This window comes from Eurypyga helias, unplaced genomic scaffold (assembly GCF_000690775.1).
Source record: "Eurypyga helias isolate BGI_N326 unplaced genomic scaffold, ASM69077v1 scaffold2990, whole genome shotgun sequence".
NCBI classification, from domain to species: Eukaryota; Metazoa; Chordata; class Aves; order Eurypygiformes; family Eurypygidae; genus Eurypyga; species Eurypyga helias.
This window is the reverse complement of record NW_010226125.1, coordinates 109,711-135,110: the sequence shown is the minus strand read 5'-3', so window position 1 is coordinate 135,110 and position 25,400 is coordinate 109,711. Positions and strand designations below refer to the sequence as shown.

At 38.7% G+C, this 25,400-nt stretch overlaps 1 protein-coding gene and 1 pseudogene across 1 annotated transcript in view; one reads left to right on the top strand and one right to left on the bottom strand.

The window, feature by feature from the left end:
• CNKSR2 (connector enhancer of kinase suppressor of Ras 2) overlaps positions 1 to 25,400 on the top strand; it is a gene marked incomplete at its 5' end in the record, with an annotated part of 119,566 nt that overhangs the window by 58,264 nt on the left and 35,902 nt on the right. Inside the window, 7 exons of the mRNA XM_010151718.1 lie at positions 2,941 to 2,989; positions 3,829 to 4,001; positions 6,183 to 6,256; positions 8,757 to 8,828; positions 14,449 to 14,516; positions 22,922 to 23,022; positions 24,194 to 24,731. Coding sequence (XP_010150020.1) covers positions 2,941 to 2,989; positions 3,829 to 4,001; positions 6,183 to 6,256; positions 8,757 to 8,828; positions 14,449 to 14,516; positions 22,922 to 23,022; positions 24,194 to 24,731 — 1,075 coding nt within the window. The remainder of the gene's footprint in view (positions 1 to 2,940; positions 2,990 to 3,828; positions 4,002 to 6,182; positions 6,257 to 8,756; positions 8,829 to 14,448; positions 14,517 to 22,921; positions 23,023 to 24,193; positions 24,732 to 25,400) is intronic.
• LOC104509674 lies at positions 17,303 to 18,671 on the bottom strand (annotated as a pseudogene).

Genomic DNA, 25,400 nt, shown 5'->3' with positions numbered 1-25,400 from the left:
TACTTATTATTTTGACTTACTACAACTGTCCAGTATAGAGTGATATTTTCTATTTAATTTCATGCTTGCTCTCAGCATTAGTAGGAGACATGCATTCTTGGAAACTGGGATAAGATGTGCGTGAATCCAGTCAGTCAAAGCTCAAGATGTATCAGAGTCAAAATGCAGTGAATATATGTTGAAATCCAGCCTCATGGGCAGGTGATTAAACATTATGTTGCAGCAAACTTGCTTTAGTACAACTAAATTTCTGGCTTAGGTGTGAATCCATATTTTTAGGGTTTGTGGCATAAAAAAGAAATATTTATATTATTTCCATATTTGCCACATCACAGAATTGAGATGTAAAATGGGAGATGTTATGGTGGCCAACATTAGGACGGGTCGCTAAGAGAGATTGTGTATCTTTGAACAATTTGGATCTAGGCCCAAAATGAACCTGAAGAGCATGATCCAGTATTTGCTTCAAAGCAAACCTTGCTCTGTGGGGAAGGAAGGACATGACCTTCATCATTCAGTGATTCTAAACAGCACTGAGAAAATGGCATTAAGTATTATCTAATAAGTGGGAAAAGGCTGCAGATTGCATTCGATGATTAAAAAAAAAAACACAAACCAAGCAAAACATAACAAAAAAAACCCACGAGCAAACCCAACAGAAGCAGCATATTTAGTTTTCATCCTCACTTGTTTTTTTGTGGATTGCATATAATGTGAGTTTGAAACTCAAAGGCACTGACTAATTCATACTGCTTATACATTTTCTAGGTTAAAAAAAACATAGCTGGTGCTGGTTTTGCACATGGCAAACAAACTTGAAGTCTGAAGTCCATGTAAAATGATCTAAAGTGTTAGCTGAAGTCACTGAATTAATTTGAATGGTTCCCAGAAACTTCACTCAGTTGTAGATTTTGTGCTTAATTATAATTTAATTTAATGAGCTGATTTAGAATAATAACTGAATTTAATAAAACCTTTCTATTTTGCAATATGACATAATGTATGGAAAAATGGCTAGACATCTAAATTACATGCTGTCTTCCTATTAAAAACTGATACCCCTTCATTAGCCTTTTTTCTCAAAAACTGACTCCAAAGTTGAGAGGTGCAAGCTCATGTTTGCAGGTTCAATTTACAGATGAAATATTTAAAGAGAAGGCTTTTCATATTGTTTTCATCTGCTTTTGGAACCACTTATAAGAAAAGCGGAGGGTTTCCTTTCCTGTTTTGGCACTGTGAAAATATTGGTGCAGAAAAGTCAAACAGCAGAACAAAATTGTCTGTGTTGTGAACTGAGAAGTGATGAAGTTTTAGGGTTGTGCGTGTGTGTGTTTTCAATCACTTTGAATTAGGTAAGGTTTCCAAAGCAACCAAGGGCGAGTTATTCACCCAATCCTGCCCAATTACTCTTATTCCTGGGCCATGAGGATCTCTCTTAGTCTGGTCGAAATACTTCATGTGACATACGTTGGGATGGTGTTGCGTCTTGGCTTGCTGAGAGCTGGTGCCAGTTGAATTGGTATCTGCAGCAGAAGGACAAGAGCCAGGGAATGAAGACAAATGGGTTCCTTTTTTCATCCCAGTGGAGGCCTATTTTGACCATCTGAGGTGGCAGTACAGTTGAGTAGCTTTCTTCAGATACAGTCTACAAAGGATCAGCACATCGACTGAGTCAATTTTTTATATTACACTTAATTATCATCATATTGCTGGTAATTTATCCCCACGGACATGTTAGTATTTGCTGCTTGAGAATATCTGAGCTGTGAAGCAAGACATCCCTTGAAAGCTGAGCCTGAGCTTCCTGCATGTGAGCTCAAGTGTACAGGAAGTGAGGAGGAGGAAAACGATAAGAAAAGCAGCTCTTGGAATTGAAAAGGGAGCCTTGTAAGCTGGGGTGGTGGTTTGTCTTATCTGCTAGGAACAGGATTTGGGCTCATAGGGCTGTCAGTGCTTTTGCTTAGATTTATTTTTATCAACTGGCACAAAAGTTTTTCTTTTATATTGATTCATGGTAAGAATGAAATTCATGAAATAAGAGGTTTTAATAGTCAGATGCTCTAATGTGGCCTTTCCTTAGTTTCAGCAGAAATACACTTGTCTGTCTCTATAGAAAACTAAAATTCAAAACAACTAAAATAATTAAATTTTGGAGTGATTAATTACCAAACAATTTTTTTTTTTTAATTCACTAGAGTGATGGTGATTATCTGAGTCAAAGTTTTTTAACAGAAATTACTATAAAATGTGTTAATACATATTGCCATTTTTAATAAGCTCAGATCTTAAGGAATCATTTCCATCCTGTGTCATTGCCAAGGCAATGTGTTTGTTCATGGGAGTGGATCAAGTGGAGGGAAATAGTTCCAGTCAAAACCTAGGAAAAAATAGTCTTTTCCATTTCAGAATATTTATTTGGGAGACTTTTTCCCAGTTGTGATTTAGAAGAATTTTATTGTTGTCTTCAAAAACATTGGGCCCATATCTGAGCAAATTGTCTGATGTTCTAAAGACTGCTGTATAAATGCCTTCACACCTGCATTAGGCAGTACATTAATTTGCATATTTATATCAGGAAGACCTTAATAAGACAGTGTATTAGAAATGTATAAGTTGTGTAACTTCACTGTCATCCTAATCAAAGGGAGACATTCCTTCCTTATTAACAGAATGAGAAAAAAGCGACCAGTTTAGGGAAAAACTTCAGTTGTTCTGGCAAACTAGTTTGTGGTCTATTTTAAGAAGTTTCATTTTAAGAGGCTTTTGCTTTACAGTCTTATGAACAGCTCAACTAAAATTACCTTTTTTCTTAGGCCTACAAGTCTGTTGGCTGGTGTTACCTGGTGATGACTTAAGTGTTTGCAATGTTATACATTTTTATGATAAGGATGTGCTTCAACTTTCACTATTTTCACTTCTTCCATTTTGATTTTATTGTAGACATTTCAGCAGTCTTCTCTACAGCAGAAAAGTAAAAAGAAGAACAAAGGTAAAAATGAAATGTCTTCATGTATTTGTCGGAAGGGAACTGCCAACATTGTTAATGGTGTTGCAGTATTTGAGGAACTAGAACTTATTAGCTCCAATCCAACATTTGATTCAGTTAATCATGTTGAGAAGGTGTTAGTCCATTACTGATGTCTCATAGTCTTCTAATGCTCCTCTACCTGTGTTTATCTGCTGGGCTTTGGGTTTTTTCTGGTATAAATTAGACACTAACTTCTGCAGGGCCAGAGCTGCGTTTTCCAGCTGTGTGCATATGTAATGCCTTACTGCAGTCTTTGCTCACTACCCAAGCTGTCAGGTAATTTATAACGTAGTAATAAATTGTCCCCCTTTGACTTAAAAGTACAAAGGCCTTAGAAAGTGTTTAGTTGCAAAAAGAGTGTCAAAGAGAGGTTTTGGAATACCCATTAAGTACTTACATAATGTGAAAGTACATGAATTTATATGCTGTATGCTTTAATCTGATGTGAAATACTAATTTGTTGAAAATTACATTTAACCATTTTTCTTATTTTTAAATATCTTGCCTTTCTTTTCTCTATAATGTCTCTTCTTTGTGTTGCCTTTTTTTTTTTTTCCTTTGTCTTAGCCATACAATATGAGCTCTGTGAGGTGCTGAACATGGTTTGGTTTGGTTTTTAACTTACGGTGCCTTGCATAGCCTTTGTGGTCAAAACAGTGTTTGTAATAATTTATTCATGGCAAATTGTGGTTGAAATTTGTAATTAATTTTCTTAAGCAGTTATATAGTACTTTCTGGCTAGCTGTCTCGTTGATTTAGTGGGCAAGTGAAATGCTTTCACATCAACTTGTCATTGTCAGCTCCTATTCCTGGTAAAAGTAAAAGACGGATCTCATGTAAAGATCTTGGTCGAGGGGACTGTGAAGGCTGGCTTTGGAAAAAGAAAGATGCCAAAAGTTATTTCTCCCAGAAATGGAAAAAATACTGGTTTGTCCTGAAGGATACATCTCTATACTGGTATATCAATGAAGAGGTAAGCATCTGTGCTCACTGTCTCAACAAACATCCTGTGTAGTGCTGTTGTCATGATTTAATGGGAAACCAGTTCTTTTGAGTGCTTATATATGTGAATAAATTTATTCACCCAAATAATCATACTGAAATTAATATTACCTGCCTGACTAAATTACCATTAAGGTCTAGAGGTATTTGGTCCTTCAAATTCACCTTTTACTACAAGGAGAGATAAAACACTTTTCTGTGTCCTGCTCTCACCTGTTTAGAATAAATCTGTCCTTAAACCCTTGAAAGCGAAAAAGTAGTTATTTAGTCTTGTCATTCAAGCTTAGTCATGGGAGTGTAAACTTTAATGATGTGCTGCCTGGTGTTCCTTGTTTTTCTGTGCTAATGAAATCACCAAAACCTCTGGCAACTAAGGAAGATGCTTTTGTTTTCTCAGTTGTGATCTCCTGTCCTTCCGTCTCTGTAGCTTTTGATATGATTTCAGTGCTCATATCTGCTGAACTTAGGAGTGCCAGAGCAGCCCAACAGAGCTGTGTACAGCTTTGATTGTGCAACATTTTCTGCATTAGTACACATTTACTTATATCAGCATTACCAAAGGAGCTTTTTTGCCAGTGAGTTAGGAAGCTGTAATTTTAAACCCTGTTAGTCTCATTAGTAAATATCCTGAGATAAAATCATTGCCAATATGTGGATGCACTCAGTCTTGTTATTTAAATCACTGCAATCATTTGTACATAACCTTTTCAAAACGCTGCGATCCCCAACTGTTCCCTGAGTAAACAGAAAGCAAGCTGTTCCATGAACAGTTACCGAAGCCTGTTTTCACACAGACTCATCCTATTTGTGCCCTGATCCCAACTTCAGGTCAGTAACCCTAACCCCCTTCATCCTCCCACCTCGAGGTATACTACAAAGTCTTCATCAGGGTGGTAACTCATATCTACAAGTGCAACGACTGGTCACTGGACATGGACAGAGCACGTGGAACTGCTGAGCTGTGCCTTACTTTCCCATGGAGAGGGCAGTGGTCTGGGCACCTCTGTCTCCCTCTTGTCCCAAGTTTCCCTGAGTCTTGGTTATTTTTGAGACATCAGCTCTCTCACCAAAGTGTCTGCGATCCCCAAGAGATGCAAAAGCTGGCAGGAGGAGCCTCAGTGGCAGATGGACAGACAAGCAAACAGCACTCTTGCCAAAATTGTTTCCTTGAGCAACCACGCAAAAAAGGAATAGCAAGATTATTCTAAACAGCATCCTCTCGATTTTAAAATACCTGCTAATGCAGAACCTATTGCAACCTTGTACCTTCCACAGAACAACTCTAGTTCTAGTTATATATGCGGATTTGTGTCTTTTATTTATTTAAGAAAGCAAATAGTCATATGGACTGCATATATAGCGTAAACAACTATGGATATTCTGAGAAAAAAAGATGTAATTCTGTGGAATTCCTTAACATACATTTGTGTTTTCTGCAGCTTCACTTTTCGTGATCCTGTATTAATTTCTCAGGCAGAGTTATGAGCAGTTAAATAAGAGAGTCTGTGTTGTTGATGTATTAGTAGCTTAAAATAAATAATGTTTTCAAATTGTGAAAAATCAAGGAAGATTAAACGTCTGATAAAATGAACTGTGCAGATCTTTAGAGGAGAGGGGAGGAAGGTCATGTCTTCTCTCTTAGGTGTTGGAGGAAGATGAAAGTAGCTGAAGAGATATGCCTTTTAGCTGTGATATCCTATAAATATGGTAAACAGCAAGCATTGAAATTGCTTTTTTCCCCTATTTCTTACAGTAGGCTGCATTTCTCCTCTCCTTACTAATTAGTCCATCTTCCCCCAAAATTAACTAATTACAGTAACTAATTGCCTGAATATATTTGGTCATTTTGTATATTTTCAAATGCTGGTTCAGCTGTGTAATTGTTTGAGAAAACTGGGTATTTAAAATTGTATTTTACACCAAGGGATCTGTCTTACTACTTTGGCAGAAGTCCCAGTGACTTCTGTGGGAGGTTTGCCAGCGCAGTGCATACATTAGTATTCCTTATGTAAGAAGCAGGCAAGTGAAAATATCTTGGTTTTCGGTGCAGTTGCAGTGTTTGGTGTTTTTTGGTTGGGTTTTTTTTTTTTTGGTTTGGCTTTGGGTTTTTTTGGCACCTTAACAACAGTAATACCTAGAACTGTCTTTGCAGGATGAAAAAGCAGAAGGATTCATCAGTCTACCTGAATTTAAAATTGACAGAGCCAGTGAATGCCGCAAGAAATAGTAAGTATGCTCAGAAATAATGCAATGATACAACAGAAAAAGCAGAACAAAGGACAAGTTTTTTCCTTAAAACAGTGACATATTGGACTTGTATAAAAAAATAATCATTATAATCCACAGAATAAGCTCATACAGAACAGGCAAGTTGAGTGTGTGGTTTCTGCGTGCCATCTTTTCTGAAGAAGGTTTTTTTTACTTTATTGTGAATTGCAGTGCTTGACTAGAGCAAAATTAATTAAGAGCAAGAAGGCTGCTTGGCTGCGTCTGTCCCTTTATTTTTCTAGATTCTCTTTCTTCTTTTATTGTCTTCCTCTTTGTTGGTTTGTTGGTTGTATTTTTTTTGGGAGGGGGGGCGGGTAGGGTTGGGTGTTGCTTGTTTGTGGCAGGTTGTGGAGTGTGTGTGTGATATCTTTAAGCTCAATAAAGAGCTTTAAGCATAATAAAGAGACCATCCAAATACAGAAGTCCCCATGTTCATGGCCAGGCATTGGTTTTTAATGTAATGCCAACTTAGTTAGCATCATCTCAAAGTTTGCTGACAGAGTGTATCAGTCCTGAGGCAGAGTGAAAAAAACAGAATGACAGTGATTTGCTCTGTTTCTGAGGTATGACCTAAAGATCTCAAATAGCTTTTCTGCTCACACTAGCTCTGTGTGCTGCTGTCCAGATTTGTGCCACAGCACAAATCCATTTCTGATTTAGATGCAAATTCAACCATAGGTAGCAAGGTGACAGGCACATACTCCCACTGAGGTATTTTTAGTCGCTGTTGTTGAAAACTTTTTGCCTTGCCTTCTAATGTTTTTTACTGTTGTTTTAAGTATATCAAGACTGTGGAGTCACTGAAATTCATATAGAAAAGCAATTGCAAAAGTAAAATGGTATGATTGGTAGTACATAGCATTGTAAAGAAGACACTGATCTTGTCTTAGTTGATCTGTATATCTCTTCAGGATGAACTCTACTCTTCCTGATGGTCTCAAAGGGCAGAAAATGAAAACTGCATTTAAAAATAAAAAAAAAAGCTTGGATTTATTGTCCTGTGTCCTTGGGCTACATTGCTGAAGAGCTTAATTTTTAATTTTTTGCTGGGGCTGCAGCATAGTCAATCCTTTCTCAGAACTGCACCCTGCTTAATTTGTTCGGGGTTTTTTTTGGTATTTTGTTTTGGGTTTTGTTTAGGTTTTTTTTTCCTTTTTTACTTGCTGTGGTATCTACTGGATAGTAGAACATGAAGTGTGGCTATTAAAATTCCTTGCTTGGGTGGCAGATAAAGAAAAAGATCTCTAAGAATCCAGATGACAGATGCTGTAACAATTTTAAGAAGTTTTGTGTCTCAGTAACTTGATGATTTCTTTCTAAACTGAGCAGATGTCACTGTACATCTGCTTTCACTTGCATAAGATTGTGTCATGCTCTAATGCATTATAGGAATTCTTTTTTTAACTTTCCTGGGTATCAATTTCATATCCCTGGTTTCTTAAAACTTATTTGCATATATGTACACATGCAGGCATATATTGGAAATTGTAAGTGTGATACACTTGAAGATTGTCATTACCATTTTTCTGAGGTACTAATCAGGTTTTCTGATTAGTGAGAATTATTTTATTATATATCTTTATATATAAAATCCATTGTGTCTCAGAAAAGTGGTGCTGATGTTGTTCATGTACCATGTTTGCAGTTTACCTTATTTTCTTTGGGACTGTTACACATTTTTTGCTCTTATTTTAAGAGAGACCTTCAGGCTATTCTCCAAAGTTATTCTTCTGTACTGTAAAGCATTAATAAATTTCAGATGCATTTGCTGGATCTTCAAGTACTTCACCATAAATCTTTATCCAACATAGTTAAAAAATTCTTTCTAGTAATTTATTTCATATTATGTATGAAATGCAGTAATCCTCTCAGCCCAGTCATGTTGATTACCTTGGTGGAAAGAAAATATGAGATGTAATTGCCCATTGCTTAGAATGACCTCAAGAACACAGTGTTGATTTATAACAGCTTTTCAGAAGTCAATCAGCACATCACATTTTTCTGTTTGAAACGCAGTCATTAGAGCTAAAGGTAATGTCAAAGTCATTGGGATGTGAGAAATCACCAGGACTGACAATTTTTCTGTTGTGTTGAATAAACTGTTTGGTCAATTTTCTTTTCAGAAAAAATTGATACTGATAGGTGTATCAGCAAAATTACCTGATACATAGAATTATATCCTTAACTGGTTAACTTCATCCAAATATAGTATGCCAGGGGTCATAGTTAAACAATATTTGCAGGTATGAATCAAGCATTATTTAGAAAGGGGTAGCTGAAGAGCAGTTTACTTGATGAAATCTAGGGCAATCCTAAAAGTTGTACGTTTATATACTGTTTGTTTATATACTTCAGGAAATCTGAACTCATCTCATTTCTTGGTGGCCACACTATCTTACATGTAAAAGAAGAGAGAGTTGTTCCATTACATTTTTATAATTATGTTTTTCCCCTACAGTGCATTCAAAGCCTGCCATCCTAAGATCAAAAGTTTTTATTTTGCTGCTGAACATCTAGATGATATGAACAGGTAAGGAAATCTCGCAAAGTTCAAGGAACCATTCCTTAAATGTGACATTTCATGACGCTAGTAATAACAAAGTGATAATAAATCATGTGTTAATCCAAAAAGTTAAGTTAAGCTGAGAAAATAAGTGCAGAGTAGCATTGTTTCTGAGTGGCTAAATATTTAATTCATGCAAAAATTAGGTTGGGTGTTGGGGTTTTGTTTGTTTGTTTGTGGGGTTTTTTTTGTTTTTTGAAACAAAGGTTTTAAGATTTTTAGGAACAAGATTCCCTCTTTCTAAGAAGAAATAAATACAGAATGTGAAACAACACCCAAACCAAATTTCAGAATTCCATGTTTTTGTTTTTGGCTGTGTGACACCTGCAAAGGTGCAGTATCTCCAACTCTGCTTCCTAACATACTCCCAAAGACATGTGAGGCTTGCTCTGGAGATGCTTGTATTTCTGAACCTGAAGGGAATTTGAAGTTGGAGAAGGATTTAAAGCAGTCACTCATTTTTCTTCTGCTGGTCTTCAAAAAGAAGTTAGAGATTATTACAAGGAGTGAATTTTGCAGATTCTCTCTACTACCAAGAATTTAACGTACACGTTGAAGTGAAATTTTGTTTGCATTGAATTCAGCAGGGAAAATTTCAGCAGCTCAAAAAGAACAAGGTCTTAAGTCTTAGCTATTTGGGTATTGAGTTTTACTGTATCTGTTTTAGGGCGTTTAGGTGATTTTTTTTCAGGAAAATGACTGAGACCAGCACAAAATAAACACAGTTCCTCCTAATTCATTTGAATAGTATATTAAAAACATGGATCTCATGTCTATTCAAATATTTGGGGTTTTATTTCATTTATTTTCACAACATAAGCTGAAATTGATTCTCTTCAAAATAATACATTATTCTCATCATAAGACAGAGAACACAAACAAAAATCTGTTATTGCAACCTGAGAATTGTTCCATCTTAGATAATATCTGTGGACATCCTCACTGAGCAAAATTGCTTTTAAAACAGAGGAAAAAGGAGATAAAACTCAATCCATAAAACTCTTAGTAAGTGCTATGATCATGGTTTAATCTCTCTTGTGTGTACTAGATTCAGCTAACTTGCAGAGCATTTTCACGGTACTGCCAGTTCTTTACTGATAATATTTGACTGGCAAAGTATGCCAATACTATACTATGCTTGCTTTCATTTAGAAATAGTTGTCTGTTAACATTTTTTTAAAAGTTCGTGCATGACTAAGGCTCACTTTGGAAGTCTCTCATCAGTTAGAAAACTTCAAACCTTTTTATTTGTTTGTAAAATTTTAGGCTTCCCTTTCCTTGATAATTCTGTCAAGCCACGCACTCAAAATGCAATTTGCTGCACAGCAAACAGAATAATGGCATGGTCTATTTGGCATATCCTGAACTACAGCAGCAGATAAATCATTTCTGTCAGCAGGTCCTCAGTCAGTGTGACAAGGCACCTTGTTTCTAAGGATAAAAATTTATATAACTGTTCAGCAATCAGAAAGCAGCAGCAAATATGCATCAGGTCTTTAAAAATATATTGGACAAACTAAAACCAAGAATTTAAAAATATTTAACTTCACTGCACAAATAATCTTTTTATCATGTTTTGAAATAAGTGTTCATTAATTCATTTAGCGTGAGCTTGACCAAATTTTGATCTGACTTATATACGTGTAAATTTAAAGGAACTCTGCTGAGGTCTATGGAATACTTGGAATTTTTACATCTGAGTTGCTATCAGAGTATTACCAAATAATTTTATTTTTTCTCTTTGTTTGGTGAATTAGAAGAAGTTGTTCACTTTCAGAGTTATTGAATTAACTCAATATATTGAGGGGGAAAAAAAACATGGGTTACTGAAAAATGATCTTTGAAATGCAGACATAATAAAATACTTCCTGTCTAAAAGCAGAAACATCTTGCTTGGAAAGTCATTGTATTTCCCATTCCAAGAAAATCTTCTGATATGCAAGGCAGTCCACATATTTGTACTTGATGATACCATATGTAACTTTTATTTTGATTTTCTATGGTAACAGTGTCTGCTACTTTATGTACTAACTATCTCTTCTTTACTCCAAAGTCCTGATTGTCAGTGCAGACGCAAATACATCCTTTTCAGCTTAAATACTTGAAATACTCTTATTCTTCCTTTTTATTCCAAACTGTCCATTTTTTAAGCGATCACATATATGGTGCCAAAATTATGTCTTCGAGGCAGGGAAATAGTCAGTAACTTCTTGTGGAATATTCATCTGATAGCTTCCTTGACCTGCTGTAACCCAGTTGTCCTCTTTCTCTTTTTGTGATATTGAGTATTGACATTTATGAGGGTTTTCTTCCTTAGTGTAGCTCTATGAGGAAAGAAGAAAGATGACAAGTCAGCTGGTAACATTAGCGCATGAGAATGTCTGTGGAAGATTTCAGTGAAGAAGGCCTCTAAAAATTCTTCTGTATTGTCTACAGGCCTGTTCATTCTGATTAAACTGCAGTTGGATTCTTACAGACACTGTAAGGTATCCATATTCCCATATAGCAAGTTTGTCCTATATCCTTGAGCTTTATGATTAAGGACAATTTGACACCCTGCTTTGACTGGGAGGATCGCATCTACCTGGAGTGAGGGACAAGATAGAAAAATGTTTCCTACTGTTCTGTGAGAGTGCCAGTACTGTGCATTCTTTTTTCCAAAACTTGCAGGTCTACAGAAGGTTTGAGGGGTTTTTATCTTGTTCTATGTGTCATAACATTGTTTTAATTAAATACTGGTAAGAAATGCAGGTGCTATTCTCAAAAAGAAAAAAAAAACTAGATGGCTGCTGCAACTGCCAGTGCTACTGTATTTATTATCATACCTAACAAGTAGATTTTTTTTAATTCTCACAAGAAAATTAAAGCTTCGTTTGCAGTAAGGAAGGAATATTTTCTTGGCCTCTTGCCCTCTAAAACTGAGTGGCTACCAGGACACAGTACACCACAGGGAAGAAAGATTTAAATCTTCCCATGTCCTAGGGCTCTGTATATTTTAATATTCGTAGTAAGGAATACTTGTATAACTGTATGCTTGGAACTTTTGTCCCCAGTGCATTGTAAAGTGGGCATGTTTTACTCCTGTTCTGCAGGATACATTTATGTTTGCCTGTGATACAAGCCCAGTGCATTGGATTTCTCACGATTCCAACTCCAGTGAACCATAACTCTAGCCATACTTTAGAGAATTAGTAATTTTTTAATAACCACACCCATTCTAATTATATCTGAAGAAGCTTTAGCAGCCACATATAAGAACATATACAGAAGTAGTCAATACCATTCCTTTAGTTTCTAAACCAGCAAACCACTCAAAATCCATGGTTGTTAATGGTTTACAACCACACCAGTACCTTCTCATTTATCACAGGCATTGCAGGTGATACTTCGAACCGGGAGACAGATCACGACCTGCAGAAAATCATTAAATGTGAAGTCAGCCTGCTGTCTGTCTCTCAGACTGGTATATGTTTCCTGGGTTCTCATTAGATGATACTTTTCAACAAATAACATCTTTCTGGAAACAATCATCTGCCAAAGCTGTGAGCAGTATCAATTGAATGTCAATTAAGTGTTTGTTAATTTAATTGGTTACCTCATGCTCATGCACACAACGCAAAATGCTATCTCATATTTAGGACAGAATGAAGTTTTCCAACAGGAGAACTTATGTAGGTGTATCGCCTAATACTTTGTGGTCAGCAGCCCTATCCAAAGGGCTTCAGTAGGTGGCTGCTCCCTGCTGCCTGTGCTGGGGGTATAAGCCATGAGCTGAATTGGGAATGTGAAATCCAAAATAGGAGAGGCAAGCAAGGGGCCACCTCCACTGTCTGCCATGCCATTTGACAGAGCAGGCGCTTGTCGTCTTGTGCTGCTTTGCGCTTTGGACACAGACAAGTCTGAGGCCTTTGCCGTTCCCTCGGCACCATGGAGCTGGAGTCCTCTGGGTGAAGTTCCTGCTTCACTGCCCCTGATTTGGGCTGGCAGAGCTGTCGAGACAGCTGAGCTTTATTCCTCAAAGAAAGCCTTCACATACTGGGAATGTGAACCTAAAAGATAGCTCTGTAGTGGGTCACCTTTTGGCTGTGAAGATGTCAGATCATTGTCTGAGACATGATTTGTTGGATTTCTGTTCCTATGTGCCTGTTAGTTTTATTAGTGTATGGCACTTCCTAACAATTACAGCTGAAGTCTCTTCTTCAGCTTTCCTAGTCTTCTGGCAGAAATTTTGACTGTATGCTATCATGAAGTATTCTGTAATCACTTCAGGAGTGAAGCTCTAGCTTTCTTCCCAATGTGCAATGATTTATGGACCATTAACATGATTTACAGATCATACATGTGGAAGGACAGTGACAAGAGTTAATTCTGAGATGAGCAACTGTATTTTATGACCTGATTCCTGCTTACCCTGCACTGAAATGTGCAGGGCAAAAAATACCCCATGCAGCCTTCAAGTGAAGACTGGGATGCCTGCAGGAGTGATTACGAAGGTGTATCCCTTGCTGAGACAATACTAGATCCTGTTTCTGTGCACACAGTATGCATATGAAACCCATCAGCACAGTTTTCTGAAACAGGGGTTTCACAGTCCTGAAGAAGATGCAAACCCAACTTCAATTGTCCTTCTGTACGCCCTAGCAGTAAAACTGTAAGCCAGTAGGTTGGCAAAGCAGGCCTGTCAAATCCTGAGTGTGGGATGACTGGAGCAAGTAATCCTGAGTTTACCATAGAATGGACAACCATGGGAGATTGTCATGGTGGTTTAAAGCCTCATTAAGGCTTTTTTAATGATTTTGTGTAAGCATTTGGATAATGAATACCCTGAGAAGCCCCATGGGGGGAGAGAGCAGGTTGAAGCAGTGCGCTGCTACAGGCAGTTGAGTGTATGCTTGGCAATGACAACCCTGCTAGAAGAGAATACCAGTAGTCTGGCTTGGGTTTGGGGTTTTTTCTTTTAATTTGTGCAGCTCATTGACGCAGTTTTTCAGGTCTAAGTTGAGGTTAAAGCCTTAGATGTGAATTGCATTGAGGCAACTGTCTTTTCTCTCCCTGTTTCTCTGACATGAACACAAAAGTGAATTCTGATATATCTCCTTCTCTTTGTACTAGGTAAGCTCTAAAACACATAATGGCATAATTAAACCTCACTGTCTGTTTGGGAGTGAACCTGTTCTTTTTATTTCTGGTTTCTGCTCTGTTCATCTACTAAGTTGCCAATTCAGGCCTTGAAATATTGCTTCAGTCTCTGAAAAATGGTGTTTATTCCTTAAGAAATCTTATTGGTGTGATGGCATATCTTTGAGCAGCAGACTTAATAGCTCTTTGATTATCTCCAAATCCTTTATTTTAAAGATGTTTGACATCATACATGTTTTTCCATTTGAAATAAAATCTTTGCTGTGAAAACAATTTGTTCAACAGCAAAATCGTAGATCTTTGGAGACTCGCTGAGTATCAAACTGTCAAATATGGAAAATAACATCCTGACTCTTCTTCTGATGCTCCTAACTTTGCTTTTTGTAGAAATGCACCAAAATATTAAGAGGCTGGATCAGTATCACTGCTTTTTTTAATATTATTTCAGATGGCTAAACAGAATTAACATGCTTGCTGCTGGCTATGCTGAAAGAGAGAGGATCAAACAAGAGCAAGGTAATGTGTTGTTGTTTTGGTTTCACCTGTCAGCTCTTATCACAAGTTCATCTGTTCTTTTTCCCTGCTGTGTATCAGGCCTCACTTTTGTCATCTGAAAGCAATTCACATATGGGTATCACTGTTGTTACTTTAGAGAATTCCTTCTCTCTCAGGGGTTTTGATTAGCTCCTTCAGATTCTGGTCCACAGACACTGGATTATTTCTGAGAAGGCCGCAGAAGGTAGCAGACATACTGCCAGTAAGTTCCAGTATGTGGTACCAAGGAGTCTGTGTCCCCAATCAGTAGAAACTTAAGAATCTGCAAACTAGAAAAAAAAATTAAACACTGCATATGGTGTTTGAATTTTTGGAATGCATGAAGTTGGACTCAGGAACAAAAACATTCCTCTAAAGCCTGTTGACATAATTGATTTCCCCTAAAGACCGTTAAGGCCATTAAATTTTTTGTGATTTCTACTGGTTTTGCTATATTGAGATGTGTGCTAAAGCCCTGTTGGCATTTCATTTGGAGTTGCAAGTTTACAGCATTTTACATCTATTTAAGGTCTAATATTTCATGGGTTTAAAAAAGAAGCATGTGTAAAATAGTGAGTTGCTTTGCTTTAGTTTGCTGCGGTAGAAGTCCTGTTTCCAGGCAGTAAAAAGAAAGGGCCAATCCCCAGTTGTGTTAGGGAAGAGGTGGTTTCCTAGAATTGCCAGTGACATGGATCCACAGAAGTGTTCCTGCCTAACTAGCTATTTTGGTGAGCAGCTGGATTTTGAATCCATGCTCATTTTTACGGATGTACCTGGCAGTAGGCAGCAGAAAATTGTAGCAGTCATGATGATCTAGAGTTTATCCACATGCCTGTCTGCCTGATGCCCACTGAGTCAAAACCTCACTTTTTAATTCTGTGCATGTGCAGCCTTCATCATTAAGGTTCTGTCTTTTGGCCCAAAGAGCTTATAGCTCAGAGCTGCAACGGCAGTGTATTTAATATATTCTTTTCTTTACAAAGACTGTATTTCTAACCATTTTTCAGGGAGAGTTGTGTTAAAAAGGCTATCACTTGGCTTCAGAATTTGCCACATGGTGTCCTCCTTGCCCCCCAAAGCCATGATTCTGTACCAGCCTATGTGACAGCAGCCTTAGCTCTGACCTTCTGGTCTGATACCATGAAGAAGAAGATGCACTCAGTCTTTCTTCCTCCAGTGTGTTGCTGCAGTGCTGTTTTCCTGGTAAACACTGTGCAAAAAGCTCCTCTTTGAGAAGCAAGGGTGACTTTGGCAGCCAGGTATAAACATGAAGAGAGTAGGCTATTCTGTAATGGTAGAAGATTTAAAAACAGCATCAGAAAATTATGTCTGCCTTGATTCATACACTGATTGCCTCACCATGGAGCACCCTAGAGGGATCAACCTGTGGTTGAAGAGCAGTGCTTACAGCATGCTGCCGTTATCCGGTGGTAGCAGCGTGCGTGGGAAGGTGTTTGGGCATTCTGTCATTGCTGCACATAACTAGATTGTACCTGCTCTTGCCTCATTTCTGATCGTGTCTTCCAGTAAGTGCAGCTGGTTATCCTGGGAGTTTTGCCCACGCCCTGGTTTAGTGTGGCACGGTCCTTGGCACATCTTGTCATTCATAACACTAGTCCCTCCACGTTCACACAGCCCAGGGTAGCAGCACCATGCTCACTGTTCATCCAGTCATATTCTCAGTGCCTCACCAGACTTCAAAATCCGTTTGGGAATCTGCATTCCCCAGGCAGTACTACAGTTTGGAGAGACCTGTATACCATCTGTCACTGCTTGAAGAGGCTGAACAAACCCTGAATCTTGGAGTCTTCTAGGAAATCCTCCGTGTTAGTATTCAAAGCCAAATTCAAACTTATTGACAGCAGGTTGGCACTAGAATTACAATAACATTTGGGACAGTTAAGGAAAAAGTGTATGAAGAGCTATGCTAAGGCTGTCCAAGTGCACAACTGCAGGCGTAGAATTGTAGAATCATGGAACGGTTTGGGTTGGAAGGGACCTTGAAGACCATCTGGTTCCAACCCCCCTGCCGTGGACAGGGACCCCTTCCACTAGACCAGGTTGCTCAAAGCCTCATCCAGCCTGGCCTTGAAGACTCCCAAGGATGGAGCATCCACAGCTTCTCTGGGCAACCTGTTCCAGTACCTCATCACCCTCTCTGTGAAGAACTTCTTCCTGATATCTAATCTAAACCTCCCTGATTTCAATTTAACCCCGTTACCCCTTGTCCTGTCACTATGTGCCCCCCAACTTTCTGTTGACCCCTTCAGGTAGGTGCTATAGTTGGGTTTTTGCTGGGTTGTTCTTTTTTTTTTTTTTGGTTGGTTTGTTTGGGAGTGGGTTGGTTGGTTGGTTTTGGGGTTTTTGTGTTTGGTTTTTTTTTTTTTTAATTTGAATTTATTACCTATGCCAAACTCAGTTAACATAACAAACAAGAAGTAAGAAAACTTTCAGACAATTCAAATAGCATTAGTCTTGCATAAAATCTATTTATCTTAAACATTCCTTTGGGGTTTTCAGGTTTACAGCTAGGTATTTTCACAAGTAACCCAACAAATACTCAATAACATGTTTATTTGAGCATCCATGGACACACAGACCTTTCTTGGTTTCATTCTAAAGCCTGAAGAAGAACTGGTGACAATTGTCACCAAGATATTTTGCAACAAGATGATTAAGAAATAAATAAATAACTAATTTTTTAAATTTTCATTCAAGGGCAAGAAACATTTCTGATAGAAACTTTTAAATTTTTTTTTTTTTAAATGCTATTTGTGGTTGTCATGGGTATCACTGTTGCGTCTTTGGCATATAGTCAGAGGGGGCAGAGGCTTTCCGTAGAAATCTCTTCATCTGGGCTTTCTTTCTTGTCACCTTCTCCCTCTCTGCCAGCATGATGTTTTTCACCAGGAGGCTCAAGTTCTCAAAGTCTATTAGGTTTGGGAGTTCCCCAGGCAACTAAAGGAAAATGATGACAGTCAAAACACGCCACAGCTGCACTTGATTCTGACGGATAGTACAGAAGCCAGTTCTTTGGTCCAAAAGCTGGTGATGGTGTAAGGTTTTTGGGAACAGTGTCCTCTGCATTAACAGGTTCTACTCTGTGGCCCCTTCTTAATCTTATGGGTTTATTTTTTTTCTTTCTCTTTCCTGAGCCAAGGCATTCTGAGGCTTTCTGCTCATTCTCTTCTTTATGCAGCAAAAGCTGTGTAGTTGCAGAATTGCATGTTTCTAGTCTACCATCATTTGTATTTTGGCTGTTGCTACTTGGTACGTGCTGGGCATCCATTTGTTCCTCCTCTGTTTGCGAATTCAAGACAATTGTCGCTTTTTCAATGTCCAAACTCTGCTGCTTCTTTTCCTTTTCAATCTGTTTTTCATTCTCAACGATTGCAGCAGCCATAGGTTGGAAAGGGTTTTCATTGTTCCTAGGCTCAGGGTCTTCCTCGTCAAGTACACTTCCTCCTCCTTCTCTTGCCCTTTCTTCTCATATCTTTCTCACTCACTCAGCTCGTTCTATTTTCTGTTGTTCTTCATATGCTTTTTGTTCTGCCATGTCTTTTTGGATGCACTCATTTAAGGCATCAAAATCTTCCTCTATGGTATGTGAAAGCCAATATAAACCTTTTTTATTGATTTATCCATTTTTCCCACGGCCCATGATAACTGAGCAAGGTTCAATCTCACATGGACACTTGTATTCACTGGCAATCTTTTCCAGAGATAAGCAGTTGATGATATCTGCTTCTGACAAAGCTCCTTCTCTGTCCTGCTTATTTGCCAGCACTAACATGGGTTTTCCAGATATCTCAGGGCTCTTTAAAACTTTTAGCATGGCTTGCTTGGTTTCTTCCATTCTCACAGTGTCCCTGGAATCCACAAGTATCACACCATAGGCCTCACCATAGTGATTGCTCCAGATATTTTTAATTCATTTTCCTAAATCAAAGATGGTGACTTTCAAAGTGTCCCTGTTTAAGGTGAATCTTGGAAAACCGAATTGTTGGAGCCACGTATTCAGGAGACTCTCGAATTCCGTTTACTGTAGCAGTTTATCAAGTCCCAACATTATTAGTGTCACCTTCCTGGCAGGTTCTTTCCACCATTTGAAAAGCAACTGGCCATTAGACTCAGCATCCTCCTTCTTGTGACTCTGGATGTCTACAGCGATAATGTGAGCAGTCCGGGACTGCCCAAGGAGACCTGGAGAGAGACCACCGGAGGCGCGATATGAGGAGGCTCCACTTCACACCGTGGCTGCACGCAGGCACCTGAGGGGGCTGCACCGCGTGCGCAGGGCTCCTCTCTTTTTATGAGGTCAGCATTCTATGAATTCTGACAAAATATCTCTGCCACTCTAACTTACTGAAATTTTTCAAATAGTTCCATTATTCTTAATGCACTAGGCAATTTATTGTGAGGTGTGTACTGAGGTTTGGAGCCTCCTCATTCTGGAAATGGTGTAAATTCATGGATTTCTGCCCTTAGGGACGTCACTAGCCTTACTGAGCAGTCAAAGAAGGTTAAAGAAAGGACTGTCATCTCTATTTTGCGGATGAACATCAGTGTGGGGAGACTGTCTTGCTCTGTGTTCACACAGGGGAACTGCACCAAAGATGGTATGTCCCCCCACTGCTTCAGTCAAATTGCTCTTCCTCTCTAATTCTGATCCAGAAGAGATCAGTCAGGACCTAAGGTCTGCTAACTGCAGTGACCTGCATGAAACAGGCTTGCCAGTTCTAGGGGAGAGTCCAGAGTGCATGAAGGTGATGTATTCCCTTCACCCCTAAATCCCCTGAAACTAGGATATGCATGTTTACCAACTTGGAAATCACAAGGATTCTCTCTTCCCTTGACCCTAGCATTTGATATCTTTTCCCCCTTCTCTGATACTTTTTAAGGTCACATGCAAGGCACACCAACCAAATGTCAAGGCTGGGAAGGCAGTGATCTTGCCTTAGAAATGACAGCTGGGGGTTGTGCCCCCAGAAGAGAAAGAAGCCTTCAAACTCCATCCGCTGCCCTGTAACAAGTCTCAAAAAGGGAAACTCCTCTTTCCATCATAAAAAGGGCATAAACTCAAAAAATAGAGCTTGTTGCCTTCTAGGTGCAAGAAGACTATATTACCATAGGAATGACAGGACAGAGGAGCGCCTTGTCCCTTAGCACGCAGCCAAGTCCTAGTGGTGGTGATTCTGGTAAAGTCCTTTTCAACCTCTCAAAATCCAGATGGGTATGGAGAAATAATTTGCTGCCAAGCAATCACTGAGTAATAAAGTAGCAGATATCCAGCTCCTACACGAGGTCATGTGGATTCAGGCCTCATGTTACTTATTATTAGAAAGTCTCCCTATTAGTCAGTGAGACCCCCACTTACAATTGGAATTATATGCCAGGCCCTGATGGAGCTCCGTATTACTGCTCTAATGCCATTCACTCAAATCAGTTTATCATATACAGGTAGGTAAAACCATATTTTCTTTGTATTGCTTAGTTGTCGTTAGTGTGGGAATCGGTATCATGTTCCCCTCTCACTGTCGTACAGTGGTTTTATGCCTCTGGTGATTATCCTTGGCTCCTAGCACAAGGTCTATTAAATAGCTCAGTAGTGTCCCTAATTAGCGGAGACATCAAGTTAGCAAAGTAAAACCTCTCTATCACTTCAAGCATTTTTGCAATTATAAAAACTGTGAAGCTGGAATTTTCTATATTCAGTGACTGTACCAGTTGTCATCTACATATTTGATTTTACAAAAGGTCTTTTATTTCTGTTCAGTTCAACCCTTTACAGCAAAGCTTTATAATACCTCTGAAACAATTCAACAGTAGTTGTCAAACCTGTTTCAATTAAGAGTTGAATGGTTCTGAATCTAAAGTGCAGAAATATATTTCAAGTGCTTGAGAGATGCACGAATCACCGAATTGTGGGTGTACTGCTGAATAAAATGTCACATTCTGTACAGAACAGTTTTATAAAAATACCATCAACTTTCCATATTAAACACACTACTAGCAATATAGCAAGGGACTTCCTTGATAGAGAAGTTATACACTTTCCAGCCATGTAAAATCAGAGAAAAAAAGATACTTGCTTATATAAATAGAAAATATTTAGTCATCAAATGGCAGGTCAGTGTTAGTTTATATAGAATATATGCAGCCTATTGCTCATCCAGAAAGCTTTCAAGATTTGCCCGATTCATTGAGCCTGTCCATCACTGAATTGGACAAAATCTTCAGAGAGAAATACGGCAACTGTTCGATAGCATTATACACATTTTAGATAGACTCTAATGAGTAGCAAAACAGTTTTAAAAATTGGTGAGAGGCTATTTTCACACATATCATCTGAAAGTTGAACCCTATGACTGCAGAACTTTTTTAGACAAGCCGTAGGTTGCCAACAGAATTCCCTGTCTGAGGTAAGGCGCACAAAAGTGTGATCATACAGTGTTTTATTGGGTGTGGATTTGACAGCAAGGGCGTCTTTGTATTTTTAGCCAAAATTGGAACCTGCACTGAGGCTGCTAAATTTTACTTCCCGAATAAACAGTTGACAGAAATCTCACCGAGTGATGCAATTCTGACAGGCCTCTTGCCACATGTCACACCATTAGGCTTTGCTAGAATAGGAACAAACATGCTTATGTGCCAGTATTTTTGGGTGTTTTGAGTTGCTGGAAACAAGTTTTCTTAAAACTAGGAGTGACTTAAAAAAGTGTTTTCTCTGATTTAGTCTTTCATTCACCAAAAAAAATTTATTTGCAGATTTCTAGAGACAAAATCTTTTGGAATTTTTTACTTCATAGTCATGAAAACCTTACTTATGCTATTACACCATTAGAAGACAACCTGTCATCTATAAGCTTTCAGGAAGCAAATCAAGAGACCCAGAGTTAAAACAGAGTTGTTACCGCTTGGAAAAAATAAATGGTTAAATAAGGCTGCCCCCACTGTTACTACAGTCTAACAATATACAGAATTTTAGGGACAGCTGTTTCAACATGGTGTCATTTTAAGGTAATTTTTGTGTTTTAAATCTTGAATAAGATTAGGTATGATCATTAATCATAAAATACAGTAAACATAATGGTAACAAAAAATCGTTAAAGTCAAAATTACATGTTGTACCAACTTGGATTTTTGGTTTAGATCATTTGTGAAGCAACAATCAATCTTTTTCTCCTCATCTGTCAAAGCGAAAGTATTAAATCATGCAGTTCATTAAATGCTTACTAGGCGAAGTGGAAATTGCCTGTGAATAGTCTGAGCTGAAGTGTTCTGTTGTACAACGATTTACTGCAATGCTAGAAGGTAATACAAAGTGAGAAACAAAGTGACAAATCTTACAATGTGTAGAAACATTAAAATTATCCATCTTGAGCTGAGTTAGCAGTTAAGTAGTTTTCTTTTGTAAGGAATATTAAGGTCCGGTGTCCGTTTAGTTAGATGCTGTTCTGCTTCAAAAAGATTTGCAACTGAATAAATATAAATTCCCATGTGGAACATTCTTCCATGTGTTTTGCCCTTTGACCAAGCTACCAACTATGCGAAACGTGCTTGGCCAAGACTTGATTTCCTGAGAAAATGAAACCTCATATCCCATTAAATTTAGCCCACAAGCTCTGTGTCTTTTTTTATTTTCTCATCCATCTTTTGGAACTCTGTGCTTAAATATCATTGTCATATTTTTTCCTTACCATATCACCTTTATGCTCTTGCATGGAAAACAGGGCAGCAGCTGTTTTATGAAGCGGATATATGATATAAAGTTTTTCTGTCTTATTTAAATGCAGATGTTTGTTATTAGAAGTTGAATTCAAAAGTTTGGGTAACTGTTAGTATACAGTGGGGAAAATTGGTAGAGAAATAACAGTGATTAGTCATGGGTACAATAAACATTACTTGTTTGATTTGCCAGTTGTTATTAATTATGTTTGTTATTTGTAGTCAAGAAGACTTTTGCAAGTTACTTTTTTCATCTTTTCTGTTAAAAAAATACTTTCAGTATTTTCCGGTCATATGTCCAATCATAATTATTTTGATGGCTGTATCAATATTTAAAAATCTGATACTTGTTTTAGGAGTATTCAGTATGCATGTTGTGTTTATAAACTGTGTACAAGAGTTAAATTTGTGCCTCTTTTGCAGGTTCTTGTTTAATACTTCTGTGATTGGGCATTAGACTTAGTATACCCCATAATGTTTTGAATTTTCCCTCTTAGGTTAAAGCAATTCAAACTACAGCAGCTAACATGTACAGAGTAAGCACTGACTGGTGTTTAACTCTCACTAAGGATGGAGTTTCCAGTTGCTTTTGTGAAGGTGAACCACTGAATATCCAAATGTGTTGGTAGTTTTTCATCTGATCTGTATGTAACTTGTAGATTACTGGAGTGAGAGTGATAAGGAGGAAGCCGATACCCCATCGACACCCAAACAAGACAGTCCACCACCCCCGTACGACACGTACCCACGGCCTCCTTCGGTAAGTCACCTGCAACTGTCTACAGGAATGACTACATGAAGTGAGTGTCACTTTTACCTGCTCTCCTGCTTAAAAGCACCTGCATACGCACATTAGGACACTCTCCAGTGTACTTTTTGAGTCAGTACTTGACTTAGGCATTTGTTAAGTAACATGCATCACTAACTTCAAGAGCCATCATTGCTGTTTCCACTGGTGTGTAGAAAACATGGATTTATAATCCCACTTGCAGTCCAAAATGGTTTAAGTTACAGAATTCTTTCTTCCTGTTCTTCATTCATAATGATGTTCCTTATCCATGCAACCCTTCGCTGTCCCCCTATCATCTTTGACAAAATGTTGTTACCTCAGTAACAACACAGACTCTTCTCTAAGGCTGCAACACTTGTGCTGTGAAGCTTTGCAGTTACAAATTACTAATGCCAATGTAAAAATGTTCTGTCTTATACCACAAACAGTGATACCAGTTGTTCTGTTGTTGTGAAAAAGTAGGTTTCTCTATAAATTAGAACAAAAAGGGATTTGGTTTTTATTTTCTTCTTGAGGCAGTTGTTGGTAAAAAAACAGAATATGGATTTCTAACATATTCTGCACTGGTGATTTTTCTTGTCTTTATACTCTGTGTTAACTAATGCATTTTACTTGAATATAGTTTTTAAAATGCAAACATTTGGACTGAGAAATTGGGAAAGTCTGGGGAAAGAAGGTGTTCATGATGTTTAATTTAAATGCAATATCTTCCAAAATCATAGATCTTTGAACTGAACTAAAGCACTCCAAACACGATTCCAAAGAAAGTTTTGGCAAGGTAGGATGACAACAGGCATTTGGATGGCATTTTTAAGATTTTTAATGGACCAGGCACATCTCTCCTATGACTTCCATAGTGCCATATTCTGCAAAGTTTTCTGTAAATAATAGTGTTGGCTTATTTTATAGACTAGGGGACAGATTAAGGCTACTTATTATGAATAAGCATCAGTGTTTGACCTACAGGTGTGACATGTGCAGATGCATGCATGCCTTAAAGTTAGGATCAGGGCAGGTTAATCAGGTGATTTTGTGCCTTTGTTGCTGAACTGGGTGGCATCAGAGACAATGAAAAGATTATTATTCGTGGTAGGTCTCGGTCTGCATTGGTCTAAAGATTGCTCCGTTGCTAATGTTGTAGATGAGCTGCGCAAGCCCTTATGTGGAGCCAAAACACAGCCGACTCTCGTCCACGGAGACCTCCCAGTCGCAGTCGTCGCACGAGGAGTTTCGCCCGGAGGTGGTGGGGAGCGCCACCGACTCACCGGTGCGCAAGACGGCGAGCCAGCGGCGCTCCTGGCAGGACCTCATAGAGACGCCACTGACGAGCTCAGGACTCCACTACCTGCAGACGCTGCCCTTGGAGGACTCTGTGTTCTCTGAGGCAGCCGTGGTCTCCCCCGAGCACCGGCGGCAGTCAACCTTGCCCACCCAGAAGTGCCACCTGCAAGACCACTACGGCCCCTTCCCGCTCGTGGAGGGTGAGCGGATGCAAGTGCTGAATGGGAATGGGGGAAAGCCCCGAAGTTTCACTCTGCCTCGGGACAGCGGCTTCAACCACTGCTGCCAGAGCCTTTCAGTCGGTGCCGCCGATCACCACGAAGAAGCGCAGCAGAAGGAGGTGGAGGAGGAGGAAGAAGAGGAAGGCAAAGCAGCAGAAGAAAACCAGGAAGATAAAAGTAAGTATGGGATATTTCTGTGGCTTTTCAAGAGTCCTGTTTGTGTAACGTAGAGGTAGTTTTTCCTTTTTCCTGTCAAAAAAACCCAACAGTCTTTCAACACCCCACATGTTTTACCAGGTCCCCCTTGTCTTACAATTCTTTGATCTGCCTTATGTATGGGGCCTAATCATCAGCCAGAGTGCTGCATGACCTCTCATCATCACCAGACACCTCCCCGCAGGCTGGTCACCAATTGCCTCCTACTAGTAATTCTTAGTTATAAATGGATCCTGCTTCCATACTTTCTTCACACTTCCACTTGCACATATCTTTCCCTGCTGACACGTGTATGTCTCAGGACAGACTTAGTAAGATTTCCAGCCAACCCCATCTGGGTTGTAAAAGACGCTTGGTAAATCCTGGAGTGCAGGGGCAGGTTGTGATTGTTTAGTATCCAGGTGGGCAGGCCCCAAGACAGCCCAGAAGCTGTAAGAGTTGAAAAAGTGTGGTTTTTCCCCAGTTCCTCACCTTGTGATTTATAGAGAACTTCAAAAAACATTTTCAGCAAACAAACAAAAAAATTAATAGAGAATAACTATGTGACCAGCGGGGCTTAAAAAAAAAAAATCATAACGCTGAGTAACTCTTTCTTACATGGCACATTAACTCCACAGAAATTAGTGCTAC